The following is a 22,119-nucleotide window of genomic DNA, read 5'->3' as shown; positions in this document are numbered from 1 at the left end:
GCTGAAGCCCCAGCCAAATGAAAAAAGCTGTCCCAATTTAGTTAAACACATAATTTGACTCTTGGCCTTTCACATTCATTAAGACACAAGCTTCCAAAGTTTTTAATCTTATTTTTTACTGAAGAAATAATCTGGATCTTTAAAATTCATGCATTAAAATGGTTTTATTCCCCGTCTCACCTTTCTTTTTATCATATTATCGTAAGATCTAAAAAAAACCACCCCAAAAACAGGGAGGAGGGGGGTCCTGTTTGGAAGAGATTTTCACAAAAGAGACATAGATTTGGCTTCTTTATACACTCCCACTGTGGAGGCTGGGAAATGAGACCAAGAATAGCTACCCCTGATACTGTATATGGTTCACGTTATTCAATTGCCACAAGCTAAAGCAGACTTCAGACTGTTGCAAACACTGCATCACTGGGTGGTGAAGCAGAGTTGTACTGTCAGCTCCCCTCTGCCAGCTTCACCATGCTTAACAAAACCTGGTTACTGCAGCTGCTTCACTATTGATTTCATCTGTATATCAAGGCTGGAAGGATTTCTTCCTTAATAAACTTGACTCACTGTAAATCTATTCTGACTACAGTTCACAGGGTCATGCGTTTTGAGCAGTGAAAGTACATGAGCCAGTTGCTACCATTAATTTCTCCATCTGGACCTTAAGCAGCAGAGTAACTACTTCCATGATTGATTTTCCCAAATTGCTGAGGCTGGTTTAACCATCCCCTCCACTTACATATTCCTACCTGAAATTTGTAATGCTTTTTTTATTGTCGTAAAGCCTTTTGTGTAAATGTTATACGATTTTATCACAAAAGCATCCTACAGTTCTCCTTTTAGAAAAATTAATGGTCCTTACAGTCTTCTGGCAAAGGAAGTCCATATGACTCAAATCCTGTTTGCTATCAAGTTTGTGGGCCATTGAATGGACTCTCTCAGGAGAGATTTTATTCATGTTACATTTGACGTTGTTACCCAAATAGCTCAGAGGATAAGACTGAATAAAACAACTGCAATATTATTTCAGGCTTCCAATTGGAAGAGCTGCCTGTCTTTTGAATATCTGACATTTTTTAGCAGCCTGAATATTGCTTCCGTGCATTGGCTACAAGTGGGGAAGACAAAATTTCTGCCCTGAGGCATTGCTGCTTGTTGACAAACAGCCAATTTAGCAATTTAAAGAGCAATTTAAAGAGCAGGTATTGGAGGATCATGGGGCCAGGTTCAGAGGGAAAGCTGGAGCAGCTCCAATGGGGGCAGGGAAAGGGAAAGGGGCTAACGACATGGAGAGGCAGCAGATTTCACAAAAGGGTAGCTCCAAGCGCTCTCACCAGGCTTCAGAGGACAAAAGGCAAAATACAAAACTGGTTTGGGACATAGTTATTTTCACTGAGTATCCTTCTGAGCATTTTTTAAATTCCTGGCTTTATTGGTTTTTTTCTTTACCCAAGAAAATGCAGATGAGCTGCTACAGCCCTGTGTACACATAAACACTCAGATTTGTCTTTATGAGTCCCAGAACCACACAAGGCAAGGGCATAACTCTGCTGCCAAGAAGAGGTGGCAGTGCTTCAAAGTCATCCCCTGGGCTTCTGGGCCCCTTTTCTGCTGTGCCACACACACTTTCCCCATTTTCATACAGTGCAGAATGATTTCTGGAGTGGAAAGAAACTAGCTGGGCTATAGAAAAGGTCGGGGGTTTTTTTCCTAAAACTTTTTTTGCAGTTCACCAATAAAAAGCGTTAGCATAGAACCTATGGGAGGACATCTGTCCAACAATTTGTTGGTGTCCAAATCCTGAAAGGCAGCGATCGGCTTGATTTCTGACAGGTGCTTGGAAGCAGCGGATATACAACATGTGTCAGAGAGTCTTCAAAAAGATTTGTTGCCAAAATGATTAAAAGCAGGATGGATTACAATGTGACAAGGACCTTTCACTTAGTACAATTATGTACAGCAATTTACTTGGCTAATTTCAGTCATTATATAGGACAAGACTCATTAGCTACAGTGAGCTGCAATATTACTGACCTCAACATAATCCAAATCTATGCAGCCTAGGGAAGATTAATTCTCAGGCTTGGCTATGAAAAATGTACTCTGGAGAATCACAACAGGTTGTTTAAACTTGGCGAAGGAGTGTAAGCTGAGAATGATTGCTTGAACTGTAGCAGTTTCTGTCCATAGACGTTTACCTTCACTGCAGTCTGATCGTTTTTCCTTGCCTATCAGCCCACATTTGAGACAGTTCCAGTGTCACCAGTTCCTTCTAATGGTATCCAGCTTCCTGGGCAGAAGCCAATTTGGAAATCAGTTAGCTGTGAGTATGCCAACATGTAACCAGTGTTCACTTCCTCCTAGGAAAATGATAGACAGAAAGATCCTTTTGTGGTTCAGAGGTTAGTCTCCTCTTTTATGTTGCTGCATATATCTCCTTAAAATCATTGTTAGCTTATTGTCATGCAGGAACTAAAGTTTCCCATTCAACAGCAGTGATGTACAGACACAGACTGCTGCCCTTGAGGCATCAGTGTCCAAAAAGTACTGATCATTGCAAGGCTGTGAATGTAAAAATAACCTCTAAAAATATGGTCCAGAATTTGCCCAAAATATGACAACAGTGTATTTACTTGTTGCAAATCATGACAAGAAAGGTGCATATTTCCTTCACATTTATTCTCCAGTACTGCAGAAACTGTAGTATTAGAAATTTACAATTTTTCTGTTTCTGCCTTATTATTCTGATCTATTAATGGTGTCATTTTGGACATCCCTTAAACACTTTGCTCCGACAGTGGCTGGCAGTGCCAGTGAGAATGATAACTCTGCTCTGCTCAGTGTCTGTATAACTGTTAGCAGCCTTCCATGGGAATATGGAAGGCTTTTCGTTTGTTTTGAAAGCCCTTCCCATCACCACTGTTCAGAACTTAACTAAATGGATATTAATAGAATCATAGTTATAGTAGAATGGTTTGGGTTGGAAAGGACCTTAAGATCATTGAGTTCCAACCCCTCTGAGTTTCTAAACCAGAACCTTAGATGCTTACCTGTATCGCCACAAACATTTTCCTTGGTTGCAAAGGCTGCCCTGCTGATACATCTGCACCTCAAAAAGTTGTATTAGAACAGCTGGGGAACCAAATGACCTGGGATACCATGGACTGTCTGTGGTCCCAGGTCCAAGGGTGGAAAGAAAGATGGAAAACGTCTTAAGTGGCTTGGTCATTAGGTAACATCTAAGGCTACAGTTTAGAAGCCAGGAGCCACTTAATAAACCAGAGCTTTTTCATCCCAAAATGGCAAAACAGCGTTGCAAAAGTTTAAGTCCCCATATCAAGTCATGGGGCATGCACTTGTTTACAAAACATGTCACGATTTTTAATTCATTTTCTGATTTCCATGGCTTGTGAATGCACCTGGGTCATGTTAGTAAACTCTTCTCTGCAGTCCTGGGGGCTGAAATTTTACTTCAATTCAAATGAAAATTATGATTTGGTTCCAATTCGGTGTGTATAGTACCTGAACTTTAAGGAAAACCAAAAAACTGTCCCAAGATGTGAGAGATCAGTCATAAAAGTAGGCAGCACTGGAACTCACATGTGTTATTATACTTTGGACTTCATAATAATAGGGTATTTCTGTGCTTGATTTTACTGATTTCGAAAATTTTCCCCTGGAATCTACTAATTTCAGGAGGTGACTAAAACAGAGTAGAGCAGTAAGTCATTTTGCAATATCTGCCAGAAATTCCAGCAGTAAAGTGTTTTTCAAAGTGGAAGTCTATACATTGTATCTTGTTTTGGTGCTACAAACCTAAACTAACAACTGTGAATAATACACACATGTGAGCATATAAAATATATGCACAATGTCTTATAATTGTATGTAAGTCAACAGTAGCTTAAGAAACCATGTCAACAGTATTTTTCTCTCAGGAACTCTTATTTTTAATTGTTCATTAGACAAGTGCCACCACAGTTTGCTGGCCTGGGTAGACAAGGATGGAGTATAAAATCTTGAAAATTCCTGATAAACAGGAAGTTCCAGCTTGACTATCTTTCTCACAAAAAGAAACAAGTTAAATAATCTAAAATGAAAATAGGGATTTTATTTCTAAGGGGTTATTTCCTCCAGACAAAACAGGAACATGCTGTGGTTTAAACTGAAATTCCTCTTTGAAGCACTTCCTTTATTACTTTCTCAAGATTTTTGTCATCTTGGTTCACTTTTTTAATGTCTCTGTGCTAAATGCAAGCATACACTCAGCATTCACATATAATTTCCCTTATTTTCAGCTAATAGCTGTCTAGACTGTGGACTAGATAAAGGCAGCCCATCCGTAACAGAGGAGCTCTCCTATGAGATTTCTTTCTCAGAATCCATTACAGTTCTTCCAAAAAACCAAGAATGGCCAAAAAACCAGAGGTTCAAAAAGGAAGACTCTGCTTTGCCTGTAAGTTTGTTCTCAACATATTTCCTCAATTGTTTTCTTTAATGCAGTAATTTCCTGCTTTATATCCCCAGCACATTGGAGTCTGTTAAGACATTAGCTGTCATTTGCTCTGCGTGATTTATAGAGACTGCCTCCTGTGCCTGCCTACCACTTCTGACTGATTCCCAGAGAGGCACCAATGTTAATTTGGATATTGAAGCTTGGTTTTGACTTGAACTCATCTTGAATCAGATGAATATGTGTAGCTCAGTCCACAAATATTGCATCATCTACACATTTTACATAAAGAAATAAAGACCAGTTTCTGGCACTAAAACTAGCAATCATTTTCATTACTGGCCTGTATTCCTACTTTATTCCCCCACAGATTATCTGCCTTTGTTAACACATAGATTTAAAATTGCTTCACAGATGAAGGGAGGAAAGCAAGCCTTAGTCCTGCAGCAGTACTGATTGTCTGCAATTAGTATTCAGTGCAATTATGCTATAGGAGATACTACATGAATGGTTAAAGGAAAGTTTATCACACCATACCATATCATATCATCCAACCAGATATACACTGAGCAGTTGTGTCATTATCTGGAATTATTTCATGAAGTCAAGGAAGTCAGTTTTCTATTTCCATCAGCCCTCACAGCTTCCGTTACTGAAAACTGAAGCATTAGGTTTGTGCTTCAGATATCATCATTTCAGTGAAATGTATGAAATGGCTGTAAATTACTTGGGAGCGTTTCCTGAATGCTATGAAGTCCTGAGGTCTTGAACTAATCTGAAATTGTTGCTATCCACACAGATGTTTAATTCTCTAAGAATTATCCATTTGTCCATCTCAGGCACCACCAAGGAAGAATAACCTGAGATGCAGAAGTAAGCTCCCATGTTGAAAGGAGGGATAAAACACCAAGTAGATTACAACTGGTGTAAAATTCCTTTGCTTTAGTGTGTCTGAGTTTTGTGTAGTGGGGATAATTTGGTGTCCTGTGAAGAGTAAGGATATCTCTGCATTCATCATGATTTTGGCAAAAGAAATGTTCCTCCTTGCTCCATGTAATAGCAAACCTAGGACCACAGCCTTCACTACAGCACACACACACAGATTGTTCTCTGCAACAGCCTGGACAATTTCCAGCTGATATAGCAGGGAAACTGATGACAAAGAGGGAAAGAAGACGCCACATTGATTATCATGGACTTGTGAGATGCATAATTAATTAATATTAGAAAAGGACAGTATTGTGCTGTAAATGAACTATTCCTCATGCAGGCCATCATTTTGTGCGCTCGGAAGAGTACATGAGAAATATGTCAGGTCGTCACAGACAGAGAGTTTCTGAATAAAGTCAAGAATTGTAGCTGTTGACATTGGCATTTATCCTACTTTACATGCTGTCACTATCATATTATTTTTTTACCATATGGCCTACCTATGGACAGTAACAGGCCCCAGCAAAAAAATCACCTCTTGTTACACAGAAAGCCAGTCACCTACACTCTGAAGGACTGTCTCTCCTTCCTCAAGGTGGGCCAATGAGGCCAGACTGAAGTCTACAAAACATCATACTTTCTCCAGAGCAGGTCTGACACAGTAATATAATCAGCTTTATGGATAGCATATACTGAGATGCACAGAAATAGATAATATATAGCATAAAATAGAGTGTCTCCTACAGCTCGCAGAAGACCAGACTCAACATCACTGTCCTCATATGGTTGCATATAATTTCCCCAACATGGGACTACGCTCAACATGACTTAATTGAAGATATTAGAGAACTAAGAGTCAGTAAGCATTTCAGGCCCATCTTAGGATAATGTATAGTTCCATATAGAAACAACATATCACACGATATTAGACATGATCCTTAGCCAAAATGCTAGTAATCTAATTTCAGACTATCCTGGCCTCCTTCACTGATGCATGTTGTGACAGTTTTTACATCACTGGAACTAAAATGCATAGATATTCTTTATTATTTTATGTGTCTTCAGAAGAGCATCCTCTGTGTAGCTTTTGTTACATTAAGTCTCAGCATAAAAGTCACAGTGGAATTGCTGCATTCTAGGGAGGGAAGATTCTAGTCTAAAATGCCCCAGACAGCATGTAAATTAGTTATTCCATCCCCTCCACTCTTTCTCGCTCAGTTATGATTAATCCCTATTAAAAGACCATGTACAATGCGATATAGGAGGTCCTAACCTCCCTGATCTAGATGTCCTTTGTCCTCTCTTACTTTTGAAATCTGGTGTAAGTTTAATCCTTTTCTCATATGCTTTTTTCTTAGTCTGTGTGACTGGATTAATCTAAAAATGACCTATTGAGTCCAAATTTGTTTTAAAAAGAGAGGACTGGGCTGAAATCTCCCAAAGCAAAACATTATTAAAGGCTGTGTTTCCACTCAGTTCCCTAAAGGGAGGAGATAATTTGTAATGTTATTTATTTGTACCTCTATCAATTACTGGTTTAAATTGCAATTAAATTGAAAAAAAAACCATACAATACTAAAGATCCACAGTTCTCCGGAAAGCTTTGAAGTTTAGTATAACTTTGTTATTATGTCTAACAATTATGTCAAAAACTGATGGGTATTTGTTCTTTTTGACATTTGTATAAATGCTTCTGTCATGACTCATCATTCCTGGGTCTGGTCCACAACACTGCAGTTTCTAAAGTATGGAGACATCTTCACATGTCCCCAAATTACTAAGTATCATTTAGTTCAAGCCTACTTGAATAAATTATTTCTTAGCTACTGGGAGTCCTGTTTCTAAGCCTAAATGCTTCTTGAGTAATTAAAACTACCAGCAAATGGCAGGTTGGCATCAGGACTAAGTGATTTTGCTTCTGTTTTTTTCCTCAGATCTTTAGTTTGAACTCTCCTATAATACCTCATAAATTAATAGTAATATGCAAAGCAGACACAGATTCATTACACACACACACAATTGATATACAACCATTTCCATGATGAAATGTGTCAGCTACTTCGACAGCATTCAAAGACACTCTGGGGGAGGCAGAAACAGAGAAAAATGTTACATCCTGCTGAAATTGGGCGAAGTTTAAGTAGCACACAGCTCATTTGTCCCAGCTGGAGTACAGGCAATGAGGTTAATCCTACTGCTCCAGCACCACTTACTAGTCAAACTGCAAGGGAACATGATAAGCAAGAAGCTCAATTTTATGTTTCAGATGATGCAAGTTATAGCAACATACTGGGCCAATATACTGTATTGTAGTTCAGCTCTTTGGTATTATCCATCTACCCTAATATTACTACCTATCACATACTGTTATCTCTTTCAAAAGAAAAATATCACTTCCTGTCATTTTTGTGAAAATAAAGATGCAACCCATCTCTCCTGTAGAAATTCATTGTACGGAAAAGCCGGTTTGGACTGACAGAGGTTGGAGACCTCTCTCCTGAAGACATGAAGAAGATCCGCTATCTCTCCCTGATTGAGCTAACTGCTTTCTACGATGCACTGGGGGTGGAGCTGAAGAGGAACCGCGCAGAGAGGGTGCGGGGACGAGGTATCGTGCTGTGGCATCCCCGCGGCGGCCACTCGGGTGCCACTTAACATTGCAAAGAAGACATGTATGAGGCTGTGTTTCCTGTTTTTCACCTTTGTTGTTATTATTTTTAAGAAAATGGTCTGTTTGGAGTCCCTCTCACTGTACTGCTGGAGAATGATCAAAAGAAGGTTCCTGGAATAAAAGTTCCCCTCATCTTCCAAAAAGTGAGTGTAACTCAACCTGCACTGTCACTAAGATTTGCTTTTCCATTATTTGCATTGACAGTTAAAAAGAGTCGTCAGATAAATGAAGATGCAGGCTTTACAGACTTGGTGTCGGCAGGTTGTCTGTCTGTGTGTTGTGGATTGAAAACCTTGTGGCAAGGAGAAAAAATTGTTCCTTTTGTGTGTTTTATCTGTGGTGGGGACCCCTTTCAATTTCTGTAATTACATCATACCATACAGGAAACTTCAGGAAACATATATCTGGCTTTCTGTTTCCCTTTCTCTTTAAAGAGCCATGCAAAATTGTGTGTGTGCGCAGAAGCAGCAGAGATGAGTTGTCTCAGAAGTTTTAATTTCACATGAACTTAAGTTGTAGGTATTGCTTAGCTATTATGTCCAGAATGAAAGTGGTATATTCTCACTGAGACTTGCTTTACAAGATGTCATTTATGTAAGTCGTTTGACAGTACAATGACGTCCAGTGGCTGTCTTGGAGGTACACAGACACAAGCACACATACAATTACACAGGTTCACATGATCTCGAAATGACAACAAATTTCCCTGCAAATACTGACAAAAGAGAAAGTGGTGTGAAGTATCAGGGGAAAGACTGACATGACTTGAATATTTACATGACTTTGCAGTCAGCTCTCCTGTCAAGATACCATGGGAAATTAGAAGGATCCAAAAGCTGGGGCAGGAAGCAGAGGTGGTGGTGAAAACCCAGAGCTGTATGAATAAATGCTAGGAAATGATTTTTTTTTTTTCTTGTTCTAAATTACATTAAATCAAAGCATATTTATTTTTTTTAATAAAGAATTAGAGTGGAAAGCCTATTCCTCTATTCACAAAAATTTCAAAATAAAATATCCTGGGATCATTTTCTAATCTGAGTTCTCAGTTCCCAGAAATGTATGTTATCAATAGACCTTTCCATTGTGCTCCTTGGGGAAAGACTTAAACATTTCTCAGAGGTTAATTTTCCCTCAAAACACCATTGTGTTTTACCCAGTGTATCTGCCCTTTTATTAATGCGTTTATGTGTTAATTGTTCTGTAGCAGTGCCAAATCTCAAATCAAGGACAGAGGGGCCTGTTGCATTATTGGCTTTCTGTACTCTGCATACTCCGTATTTCAGGTCAGGAATATGAAGAAACAATTAAGAAGGTTTATTTACATGAGCTGGCTTGTTTTCATTAGCAAATTATATAGAAATAGATCTTTTTCAAATTAGTTTCAAGGATACCTAGATTGATAGGTAGTATTTTTAACTGCTTCTGAGTATTTTCCTGGGTTTTGTCGGGTCTTTTTTAGTTGCTGCTCAAGCTTGAGGAAACAGGTTTAGAAACTGAAGGAATTCTACGCGTGCCTGGATCTGCCTCCAGAGTCAAGGTACATGTTTGCGCCAGTTTTCTGTCTCCTGGACCACAGACTCTATGTAAAACAAGATAGCACACACAAATTCACACTGCATACAAATACTGATTTGTGTAGCTCAGCATTTCTATTTCTACCAGTGAAAGATCATATTGGTTCCTGGGAACCAATAAATCACAGAACATGTGGTCTGTTGCTTTGCATTTGTTAATGCTCTACATAAAGCAGAGACTTGACATTGAATGCAGTTTTGCTCCAGTAAACACTGAGGGATCCTTTCAGTTTATATCTATCGTCCAAAATTGCTGTGATCTTATCTCTGTTTTAATTTATTTCATAAATCCAGAGTTACTAGACTGAGTGAACTTAAGATAAAGATCTTATTCTATGTCAGTTTAACCTTCATACCATTTTATTTCTCATTTATCTTCTGTGATCTTACAATTTCATGTTCCAAGTGGGAGAAAATTGGCCTGCTTCACGGTTTGGCAGCCTCAAGTACTGCATTTTCACAGGCTACTTGCAGGCTATGAACACAGGAAAGTTGCTACCCAATAACTTGACATTGTGGTGCAGTAATGCTTGCAATTGTTTCTCCAGACTAACTTGATTCCAGCAGCTGGAAGCCTTTGGCAGAGGCAAATTAGGAAAACAAGCTTCTTACAGTGCATCCGACTCCCACTTTCTCACCCTCAGGAAGGCTAGTCTTGCTTTCTGGGGCAGGAAGTCTCTGCATTGTGGCAGCCACACAAATGTTGGGGATTGCTAAACGTTGATAGGCTGGGGATCCTCAAAATGACTGTACAAGAAAAAGCAGCATTACATGAAACACACTGAGGATAGGCAGTAGCTTTAAGCTCACTTTCACTCTCTGGATTGAAGAAAACACCCAGCACCTTGCTGAGCGCTACATCTTGCCAAAGGGAGCTCCTAATTTGGCCTATGATTTTCAGCTTCCTCATTTTTTCCTACAAATACTTAAAGCATTATTTCACACAATCTCAACTTTTTCCAACCTCTCCGGGGAGATTACACAGCAGGGCTGTGCTCTAATTAAATTACTTTCATATTCCTTGCATATACTGCATTGTGTCTTGTTCACTTCTTATTCACAGCCTATACCCAGGGAGCTGCTGTGAGATGTGACTTTATATGTATACTGGGTGGTAAGTTAAAGTGCCCATATGAAAGCTTTAAATTATTTGAGTTTTGGCTTCACTTAAGTCTGTCCAACAAGCCAACAAGCAAGAGAGAGGGTTTTTTCAAAGCAGATCCAGATTTCATTCTTCAAAGCCTTCATACATTATTATGACATTAGGATTTGAGAGCATTCCAATTTCATTTCAGTCTTGCTTGGAGAAAGAAAAGTCATATGGAAGTGATTAAAGGTTACTCTTCTATAAAACAAAGAATAGAAGAAATAAATACAAGTTCTCCTCTGTAATCTAGTTTGTAACAACAGCTCCAGTGAACCAAAAATGTATGATAGTCTAATGCAGGATCAGTCACATTTAAAAAAAAAAAATTGAAGAAACATATTTTAAAAGTACTTAGGTGCATATGGGGGAGGGCGGAGTATCAAATGTACATATGGGCTTGCCCCTGTGGATATATATATTATGTAAAATGCTTATGTTTCAAATATCTTGCTTTCTGTTCCTATGGCTTTTCCCCAGTTCTCAGCAGAAAAATGTGGAGTAGTTTTTCTGTCCTCTTGTGCTTTTGATGAAGGGAGGATTTCTATTTGACATTTTCCAGTCAGTTACCAAGAGAGAATTTAATCCAGGTGTTCGTATGGATTATGTGGAAAGGCTGTGAATATAGAGGAAGCTGAGATAGCCAGATTACAACCAGTAAAATATGATAGTAAGAATGAGATTGTAACATTATATACCAAATCGTGAATGACTTTCTATTTCCATTTGTGACAACCATTCCACTTAGTTACGTGTGAACATATTTGATATGTAATTTCCTTCCATTCATGTGAGACATGGTAAATGGAATTCATTTTTAGAAGCTTTTCTGTCTGAAAAGACTAAATTTTCTTGCGTAATATTAAGATACATTTGTCAAAAACATGATCTGAAACCTGAATATTACCTACAGGTATATTTTACCATAAATGGTCTCACAAAAAGCAGTAACAAACTTCCTATGGATAAGGCAGTGTTTGGCCAGTAATAACTGTGAAAGCTGCATTATTTATGAATGTCCTTATAATACAATTTCATCTTTCAAGCTTATTAACCCAACAAATTTTTGAGGAGCTTGCATTTCCAAGCAGTGATCTGGGTTTGAAGCTAAATTCTGTTCCCATAAGGAACCTCACTCAGTACTTTTTCCAATTCACACTCGTGTATGAAACACTGATTAGCTACCCTCCAGAACTAAATAGACCTCTGTTACAGATCAAGATGCTAACATTGGAGAACAGGAGGTTGAAATGGGCACCAAAATGGTATAATCAGTTGTGCGTGTATATGTATTAAGTGGAACTTTTCTGACAGTAATCGCTTGATACTTTCATTTTTCTATGAAGTGATCAAATCTAGTTATAGCTAACCTGAAAGAAAACATCCTTCTAAAGACAGGAAGAGCTGGAGTTAAAGCCATTTGTTCAGGATCCATGGACTCAAGACGCCAGCAGACTATCTAGCAAACTCACTAGCACTGAAGAAGAAATGTCACTCTTTTGTGATTTAGGGGTCAAGACATTTGGAGAGTGTTTTAAAACAAAAGAACATTTATGCTAAAAATCCCGTTTAACTGAATGTTCTGTTACTCCATCTAAGGTATTGCACAAAATTGTCTTGCTTTAAAATTGTTTAAATGGGTTGCTGGCAGAAATGTAGCTATAGCAAACCAAATTTAGCTTGGGTTGCAAAATATCCCCAGGAACCTGACTTGTTGACCTGCTGTGAACTCCATGCAGCTGTACTTAGACCATAGTGATTTAGGGCTACTTTAATTGAATTGCAGTGTAAACCTGCCTGTTGTTTGTAATGGGATTTCTGAAGTGATCTCAAACTGCCAGGTCAGAAGCAATGATTAAAGGTCAGATGTTCCTTTTATCTTTCAGAATCTCCATCAGGAGCTTGAGGCAAAATTTTATGAAGACACTTTTGACTGGGACCAAGTACGAAATAATGATGCAGCAGGACTGTTGAAAATGTTTATAAGAGAACTCCCAAGCCCGCTTTTCACAGTAGAATATCTGCCTGCTTTCATCACACTAGTCGAAAGTATGTGGAAATGGAGTTAGTATGGACTCATCTAGACAAAATGCAATAATAGACATTACACCTTTTTCTCTCTCTGAAGTACAGAGAAAAAAACATGTATTTTTTCTCTTTCTGAAGTAGAGAGTGCATTGCCTAAACATTTAAATTTTCTGCAAGTTTTCATTCTCAAATGGAAAATAGTCTCTGCATTTAGCTAGTAGCATAGACTCATATGAATGACGTAATTGTTTAATGAAAGACTGGAAACCTGTGAGCAAACAATGGCTGAGCAATGACTTTCATGTTTAGACCCTGATTCTCACAAATTATAGATTTCACAAATGAAAATTTCTGCAAGGTAAAGTCAAGTCACTGCCCTTTAGCTGATATTCTGTTGGATCTGTTTTCTTTCCCTGAAGGTTTGTGCTGAGGTCAGAATATTTGTACAAAGATATGTGTGATCACGTAAAACGTCAGGCAGTTGGGTTTTGTTTTCAGTGTACATACAGCCTCTCATTCTCAGTACATTTTGTTCATTTCCTCTCCAGGAAGAATGCAGTAGCACCTTGCCATACCTATTGACTTCATTGCAAGTTCACTTGAGCTAGGACAGAGTAAAACTATCAGGATGGTAAATTTATTATGCAAATCGGTACAGAAAACTAAGGACCTGGTTGCAGCCAAGTTTTCAGTGTCTCCATGAGGTAGTTTAAAGCACACAGGAGGTAACTCGTTCTGTAACCTTCACATATCTGAGTGTGTTCCTTGCGAGCCTCAGGCTGCATGCAGTCACTATCACTTAGCAGTTTGGAGAAGAAGACTAAACAGGAGGTGTCTGCTTTACTCCCTACCACAGACATGCTGTCCACATCTCGCACTCTTTTTTTCTCCAGAACTCTCTCAGACACTCTGAGTGGAAGCAAATGACAGGGTTTTTCTTCCCATCTTCTTCACCCTAGCTCTTCTACTGAGCATAGCAAAATATCAATATATACTAATTGTGAAAACATGATGGCATTTGTAACTGACAAGGGGCTCTGTATTTATCTAGAGTGCTAGATTTGCGACAAATACCTTTTAAGCTGTAAGCGATCAATCTCCACTCCAACAGCACAAGCGTTCATCAAATTACTCAATAACATTAGTCTGAAAATTTTCTGAAAACAAGTTTCCATTTCAGTTTGAAAGGGGGAAAACACTTGTTCCACATTTGCGGGATATTCTGACCATCATATCAAAGAGAAACTGTTTAGTACTGAAAATTACTGGCTCCTTGCCGATAGAAAGCCTTGTCACCCCTCATGATAAAGACCCAAAATGATGAGGAAAAACCCACTCATTGAATTGATTTTATATTTGGAAAATGGACCTAAACATGCTGGTCTTAACCAGGCAGTGTTTGCTGTGTTTCTAGAACTGCTGACCAACACAGTTTTTAGAACCTATTGCAACAGAGATTTCAAAAATATTAATTATTCATATTCTTAGAAATCTCCAAGATCAAGTTACAGCTACAAGCTTTGCATCTGTTGATCATGCTGCTTCCTGAAGCCAACAGAGACACAGCCAAGGTAAGTTCTTAATTTGCTACCACCTGCCATCTGTGATGCTTTTGACTTTTAAATGACACTCTTTTTTTCCTAACAGTCAGAGATCAGACACTGCACTGTGAAATGATTCATCTGTGAGTTTTGTCGTTTCCTTGACAAGAATTATGGGGAAAAGAGTAAAAATCATGGGTTGGGATAAAATCAGCTTAATAGGACAGAAAAGGAAGGAATAATAATAATAATAATAATAATAATAATGATATAGTAGAATTAGAATATACAAGTGATGCACAGTGCAGTTTCTCACCACTTGCTGATCGATGCCCAGCCAGTTCCCAAGCAGAGGCCCCTGGCCAGCTTTCCCACAGCTTATATGCTGAGCATGTCATCATATGGTATGGAATATACCTTTGGCCGGTTTGGGTTGGCTGTCCTGGCTGTGTCCCCTCCCAGTTTCTTATGCTCCCCCAGCCTCCTTGCTGGCAGGGCGTGAGAAGCTGAAAAGTCCTTGACTTAGAGTAAGCACTGCTCAGCTACAACTTATTGGTGTGTTATCAACATGATGTTTATACTAAATCTGAAACACATCACTGTACCAGCTACTAGGAAGAAAATTAACTCTATCTCAGCTGAAACCAGGACAGTGTTGTAAAAGGACTCATTGGCAGACCCCAACTCTAACCACAGCTGCAATCTCTCCTATTCAGTCAACTCAAGCAAAATTCTAAATATAACACCCAGAAAGAAAATTATTTTCCTTTGTCAAGAATTGACGTCAATGAGCAACCACTGAGCCCTTCTTGCTTTCATTATCCCAGAATAAAAGTTTGGGGGCTGCTGGCAGAAAATCTTCATATTATATCACATATGGGACTGGTGCACATTTGAAGGGAGGCTGATCACCCTGGTGATTGCAATATAAAAAGCCTTGGCCAGATACATCAAAATGGGAACCTTGAAGTCTATGAAGAAATTAACTGTTCAATCATAATACTTGTTCCTCTCCTACAGGATTCAGAGACTTAGTGCAGACACTGTACTTGACTTATGTATTTTGGATTATGCTCGAAATGATAGATAATTTATTAGTGTGTATTTTCATAACACTATTCTTCTATGATTGACACAGGTGGCTGTGCCAGCAAATATCAGTAAACCAAATTAGAATGCAAAACCCCCTAAATTTCACCTCCAAGTGCAAATATAGCAGCTTTCGAGCCAAGCATGTTGTACGTTTGAAAATACTACATTTAAGAAGTGTTTTGTGAGACTCAGAATAACAAGTGTTGCTTTCCAGGCCTTTCTTCAGTTCCTGAAGAAGGTGGTTGCTAATGAAGGAAAAAATAAAATGAATTTGTGGAATGTTTCTATGATTGTTGCACCAAACCTCTTCATCTACAAAGGGAAACGGGCAAACCAACAAGAAATGCAAGCAGCTGCCACCACAGCGCATGTTGTGCGGCTTTTAATTCGGTACCAGGACATCCTGTGGACAGTGAGTAATGCTGGTTCCCTCTTTATGGCTCCAACACAGAGTATTTTGCCCTGCAGAAATCAGAGTAAACTGATCTTCCTATAAGAACGTTAGCTATTCTTTGGAAACTGGCTGAAGTCTTCTACATCTAGAAAAAGATAGGGTGACAGAACCTCTGGACAGAGATTTACTTCACCTAACACATTCATTTTAGTACAAATTGCCCTATGGAGGTAGCTATCCCACGCCATTTTTTATACAGAAGAATGCACAGGAGAATGATTTAATCTAGATGCCTAGGTGAGATGTCTAAACATTACAGCAGTCTTCCAGTACCTTAAGGGGACCTGCATAAACGCTGAAGAGGGACTTTTTACGGTGCATGTAGGGACAGGACAAGGGGCAGTGGTTTTAAACTGAAAGAGAGGAGATTTAGATTGGATATAAGGAAGAAATTCTTTACTGTGAGGGTGATGAGACACTGGAACAGGTTGCCCAGAGAAGTTGTGGATGCCCCATCCATGGAAGTGTTCAAGGTCACATTAGATGGGGCTTTGAGCAACCTGGTCTAGTGGAAGGTTTCCCTGTCCATGGCAGGGGGGTTGGAAGTAGGTGATCTTTAAGGTCCCTTCCAAGCCAAACCATTCTTTGATTCTATGAATGAGATTAAATGACTGTAAAATACAGTCCACAATAATATGGGCTAAAAGTGTGTCCTGCCTGCTGGACTTCAGAAGGTTGGCACGAAAATGACAGTCTTCGATCCTTTCCTCCTAACAGAGGGAGGGTATGATAGGTATTGCAAAGACTACCTCATAATAAAGTTCCTATAACTGCAAATATCACATGGTATAAAAGATGATCTACAGTTTCACCAAAGCAATAACTGGGTTAATTGTTAGAGGGACCTCCTAATCACATGTATTGTCTGGGAATGAATAGAGCTTTCACTGCTGAAATTTTAGTGCCTTTCTGAAGCCCCAACACTAGTTTTATGGGGAGAAAAATTCTTAGTCCTTTTTTCCTCCATGTAGGTCCCATCCTTCCTGATTGCCCAAGTGAGAAAAATGAATGAAGCAGCAATAAACAACAGCAAAAGGCAGCTGATGTTTGACAAAGGAGTAAGAAAACTTCTGAGGAGAAAGACCATGGAACGGGAGAGACCTGAAAGACCAGAGGTGTGGTAAAAACTTATCAATTGCAGCTTTAACCAGCCTCCCTCTTTTCTTACCTCATAAAAGCTTCTGGAGGTCAGGGGGAGGAAATTTTGACATACAAAATAAGCTGATTTGGGAGCTAGCTTGAAATATGAGTCTCCAGCCCAACATCCAGGTAAGACAAAGCTTTGGAAATTGATTGAGAAAATGTGGGGAAGGCAGAATAATTTCCAGTTTGCCTAACAGACATCAAAACTGGGACTACATCTTAAATGCTTAAGTGATTTTTGTTGTTGAAATAGTCAGAGCAGAGAGGTGGATACTTTTGAGGACTTCAAGAGCTCTAGGTGCAGTTGAGACTTAGGGAAGTCTGTCACAAAAAGTCTTCCTTTGGAGGTGTTAAAGCCACCAACTTTTCTCTACTGCTTAGGTATGTAGTTTAGGAACTTGCTTGGGGTATTGCTACTTCAATACACCTAAAAGTAACTTACATATTAGGTGTAACATACAATTTGGGCAACAAAGCAGGTTGTGTACACATGCACAACATATACACTCCCTATAACAGCTTATATGTAGTTTTTCCATGTGGTATCTACCTTTAATAACCCAGAGAGAAAGTATTTAGAGTCTTCCATGGAGGTTTAAAAGAATGGAAATTGGTGCGTGATCAAGGTCTCTATAGTTATTGAAGAATAGACTTGAAGAACAACAGAAAAAAGAAATTGAGAAAGAATGATATTAAGAGATTACAAACAATAGAGAAGAAGCCATCTAATACAGACAACAGAGAAAATGCAGAAGGGAATGTCTGGGGAAAAAATTAAAAGAAATCATGTGTATGGATTGTGAATCCATACTAATCCAGCTTTTTTGGAGAATCTATTCATCAGTACTGACTGAAATATATTGTGGGTAGGACATACATTTGTGCTGCAGATGGAGAGAGAGATGTTTGTTTAAAGTTGTGGTGCAGACTACTGTGTTTCAAAACTGTATTCACCCTGGAATGAATACAGTGAGAGCTTCTGAGGATAGTCAATTACTGCAGTCATTGCACCTTCGGGCAGAGAAGTTCATTGATCGTAATTGGCTTTGCATCTAATAAAAACACGAGTAGCCATCTCAGGTAGCTGAAATATGAAGGGTAAATTGGAGGCGAACTCTGTTTGGATAACTAAGTTGAATTCTGAGAGCACTTAACACAATCCCCAGGTCTCAGACATTCTAAATCACACAGGGACAGAGACTGGAGAGACCATTGTGCTCTGCTCAGCATGGTATTAACTGGATTAGAACAGGAATGCAAATCTTGCTAATTGATTTATCTTCCATTAATCATAGTAGAGTGCATAAACTTCATAGATGGTCATTTGAACCCTACTCAAGGTCAAATTTCAAATTAACAGAAACCATATGGTACTTTGATATTTTACTGTACATACACTTTGATCTTGTTCAAGCCATAGGAAGCAGAAACAGAGAGCTGAATCTTCATGTCCCAGGAGAATCTCATCTTTGAAAGGAAGAGTAGATATTGCTAATAGTTTTTATGTATTTTTAAATAAGCAGTTGGTTCACTGACCAATGTGAACAGAAATGATTTTTAAAATGTCAGATAACAACCTGACTCAATATTACTGTAAGCAGTTAAAATTTAAGAGCTTTACTTTATTCTATGTGCATTTATGGAATACTTACCAAAAAGTTTGATCTTTGTGTTGTATCTCGTTATACTGTACCTACAAATTTGCATCTGTATGACTGTAAATATATTTTTTGAATAATCGAGTCCAGGGCAGTGATTTTTGCAAGCAAACTCAGAAAGAGTTGCAGACTGTTTCTGAATGGACCAAAAGTATATTTGTCTTAGACTTACTCCACTGCATATTGTTTTTAGGGAGCTGTCACTTTTCCCCCATACCTGCAGTCTGACATACCTGAGGGGGTGATAAGAGTTTATGCTCCACTGCATTCAAAAGTCTCTATGGCAATTCAACTCAACAGCCAAACAAAAGCCAAAGACATCCTGGCTCGATTCCACTGTGAAAACAGGTGAGTAAACCTGAACATTTTGTTTTTCCTGAACAATAATGTCCGAAATATTAATGAATTGATTGTTCCCTTTTCAAATGCTCATTGTGCTACAAGAACTTTTTTTCTAATCTAAAGTTGCTAATCTATGGTTATGTTGGTCAAAGAAACTGTAACCACTGACTTCATTCTTCATATTGTACTTAATAATTGGCTCCTATAGAGAATCAATCTGCCCTCTGTTATGCCACTACTAAAAACATACGTTTTATAGATTCACTGCATAAGGAACCCAGAGGGATTGTCTTACATCTGCCCATAAAATGTTAATTTTTATTTTTTTTTTTTTTTTTTTTTTGCAAGATAATGATTATTAACAGTTAGGATAAATGGTAAATTGTATCTCAAAGTCTTTTCTGCAAAGTCTTTCCATGTTACCCAGTAATTTTGTTCTTTAAATAAATCATATGAAATAAATAATAGAAGGTTTATTTAACTGCAACACAGTAATCTATCTCTATAGCACATTCAGTATTCTGCAGTGCTCCATTTGGTAGAAGTCCTTTCTTTTGATAAGTCCACAGGGGCAAAAATACCAATTTTTAGCTTACTATAGATGGCAGCTGATAAAGCAGTGGTTATAACAGAAAGACAAACTAAAGTTTTTTTCCATCCTAGCCATGGATCATCACAGAACATGAGAGGCCAGATCCAAAGTTTACATGAAATTGGAGGAAATATAGGTACGTCTCCATTTTGAAAATTCAACTTGGAATGTCCATAGCCTTCTTAATGACCTCAAGCAGTGCTATTTTCACACAGCTGGGTTTCTCCTACTCTCTAGTCCATCTGCGGGAAAGAAGCCTGAACCAAAAGCTGTTAAAATCAATGTAACAATTTCTTCTGACTCAAGTGTGACTGGAGGGGCACCCCGCAGGGGATAGTGACCTGATGGCTGATCTCAGCAGGACCCCTTACAGTCTTGCCAAATTCATCTGACCTTTCGCTTTCCTCTCTTACTCTCATAATTGAGAATTTTTTCCATGGTTAAGAGACCCTTAGTCGTCTTCTTGCAAGCACATTCCACCGCTCTGTCAAGCCTTTTCCCAAGACCTGTTTCTTCCTTTCTGTATTTAAGCGTTAACCTCCCCCCAAAAAAACCCACAGAATTGAGAATTTAGGCCCTGCATGTATGGGTGTAATATACTCATACTAATCTGTGTGCTTTATTTAGATTGTAAATTCCTTGCAGATTTTGTCTTCTTCCGTGTTTCATGCAGTGATATTTTTGTAATAACAACATCGGCTTGCCACACAAGTTTCTGGCCTAAAGGTCAAAACCCAGATTTTAATTCAATATTGCACAGTCCTGACTCTCTTCTTTCTCTATTCATATTAAAACTCTGGATGCTCTGTTGGAGTCTTTTGTCAACTGTCTGATTAGATTATGCCTTAATTCTTCTAGATTCAGTTCTAAAGGGTTTCTATAAAAATATCACAAAATATCACAGCCTTGCTTCAGCAGCAGTCTAGAAGAAAAGTCTTTATTACTGAAGGTATACAAAGCTAAATTTGATTAGTGATTTGTTTTGCCTGGCTAAACAGGATAGCCAACCAATGCTAAAACAGGAGAAGATCCTAAAAGCCGTGCAAAACTATCCCGAGTATTCCCACCACGCTCTTTCTAAAATCTAGACATTTAATTTCCATCCTCATTTAAAATTATTTTTATATAAAAAATGACTGCTACTGCTAAACCAGGACATCCTAGATCTCTCAGGGTACCTTAGGCTACTGATCATGCATTAATTCATTTTTATTGCTTTCATCTGAGTAAAATCATTAGGACCCAAGTGACCTTGTAAGTAATTGTACAAAAATTTTACCATAATCCTTTGTGTCACAGCAATGTAACCTCACCAGTTAAATGGCTCTATCACCCAGTATAAATGCAATATAAGTCCAACAAATCAACTTAACTTAAGAATTTATTGTCTTATTACTCAATTAAGTAATAAAGTAATTAAGAGGCACCAAATGCCTCTTCCTATGGCAAAGGCAGCAGGGACTCCCCAACCACCCAACTCTTATTCCCAGTCACCACCTCCAAATGGCCATACTTAGGAGGACTTTTATTTTTTAACCAGAAAAACAGCAACTGCAGTAGTCCCAGTATTTCTTTGTAAGACCCTAGCCGGATGGGAACACATAGTTTACAGAGCTACTTTTTCAGAATTTAAAAATAGTGTAGAAACAAAGTCATAGAGTTACAATTCCAGCTCAATAAATCCAAAGAAATAATCCCCCCCCCTACTGTGGCACTTACAGTAACAGTGTTGTTAATGCTTCTAAAGAAACCACAATGTTTGTTCACCATTTGAGTAAATGTCTCATCCATAACTCAGTTTAATGCAGGACATCTTGCCTGGAAGTGAAACTGAATTCATGACTCTCAGTGAGTAAAATCACTCGCAAATTTACCAAAGCCCCTGCCTGTATCCAGGCGAGATATTAGGTGGACACACCGATCTAGGCTGCCCATGTACAAATCAAAGATGTATTCAAGGACATTTTAACACCATTCATCCCTGCCCATGGCACGGGGGTTGAAACTAGATGATCTTAAGGTCCTTTACAACCCAAACTGTTCTGTGGTTCTATGATCCTTTCCCATATACTAATGTGCTCAGAATATGCTATGATTCATGCTGTGGATTCCCGTTTCAGGTCAACATTGTTTGGATCCGGACGCATACATGTTAGATGTTTACCGTGCAAACCCTCAGGCAGAATGGGTGATAAAACCAAAAGCAAGCTGAAGCAGAAGGCTGCGGTGTACTGGACAAAAGCCAAATGGGCAAGAGTGATGCCTGTCATTTTAAGAAGCTCTTGCCAGAGACAAAACAAAATGGTAGCTACAGGACATCATTCCTTCCTACCGTACTGTCCAGCTGATGGTCACCATGTACTATTTTTGGTATGAGCATTATTACTCCAACTTCTGGGCCATCAGAAAATATCAGTTACACTTTCATATGGATTACATTTGTGCCAGTTAGCCCAGGAATTAAGGAGGACAGACCAAGGTACGGTGCACAGAAAAC

General features: G+C 38.7%; 1 protein-coding gene across 1 annotated transcript in view; it reads left to right on the top strand.

The window, feature by feature from the left end:
• The window catches only part of ARHGAP28 (Rho GTPase activating protein 28), a 71,241-nt gene extending 49,368 nt beyond the window's left edge, over window positions 1–21,873 (top strand). The window contains exons 4-15 of the mRNA XM_080611520.1: window positions 2,236–2,323; window positions 4,299–4,456; window positions 7,826–7,991; window positions 8,106–8,197; window positions 9,514–9,591; window positions 12,659–12,821; window positions 14,289–14,371; window positions 15,648–15,845; window positions 16,859–17,002; window positions 18,882–19,036; window positions 19,694–19,758; window positions 21,743–21,873. Coding sequence (XP_080467646.1) covers window positions 2,236–2,323; window positions 4,299–4,456; window positions 7,826–7,991; window positions 8,106–8,197; window positions 9,514–9,591; window positions 12,659–12,821; window positions 14,289–14,371; window positions 15,648–15,845; window positions 16,859–17,002; window positions 18,882–19,036; window positions 19,694–19,758; window positions 21,743–21,834 — 1,482 coding nt within the window. The 3' untranslated portion in view covers window positions 21,835–21,873. The remainder of the gene's footprint in view (window positions 1–2,235; window positions 2,324–4,298; window positions 4,457–7,825; window positions 7,992–8,105; window positions 8,198–9,513; window positions 9,592–12,658; window positions 12,822–14,288; window positions 14,372–15,647; window positions 15,846–16,858; window positions 17,003–18,881; window positions 19,037–19,693; window positions 19,759–21,742) is intronic.
• The last annotated feature ends 246 nt before the right edge of the window (window positions 21,874–22,119 follow it).

Source organism: Psittacula echo (assembly GCF_963264785.1).
Source record: "Psittacula echo genome assembly, chromosome: 2".
Classification (NCBI taxonomy): Eukaryota; Metazoa; Chordata; class Aves; order Psittaciformes; family Psittacidae; genus Psittacula; species Psittacula echo.
This window is presented reverse-complemented; position numbering and strand designations above follow the sequence as displayed.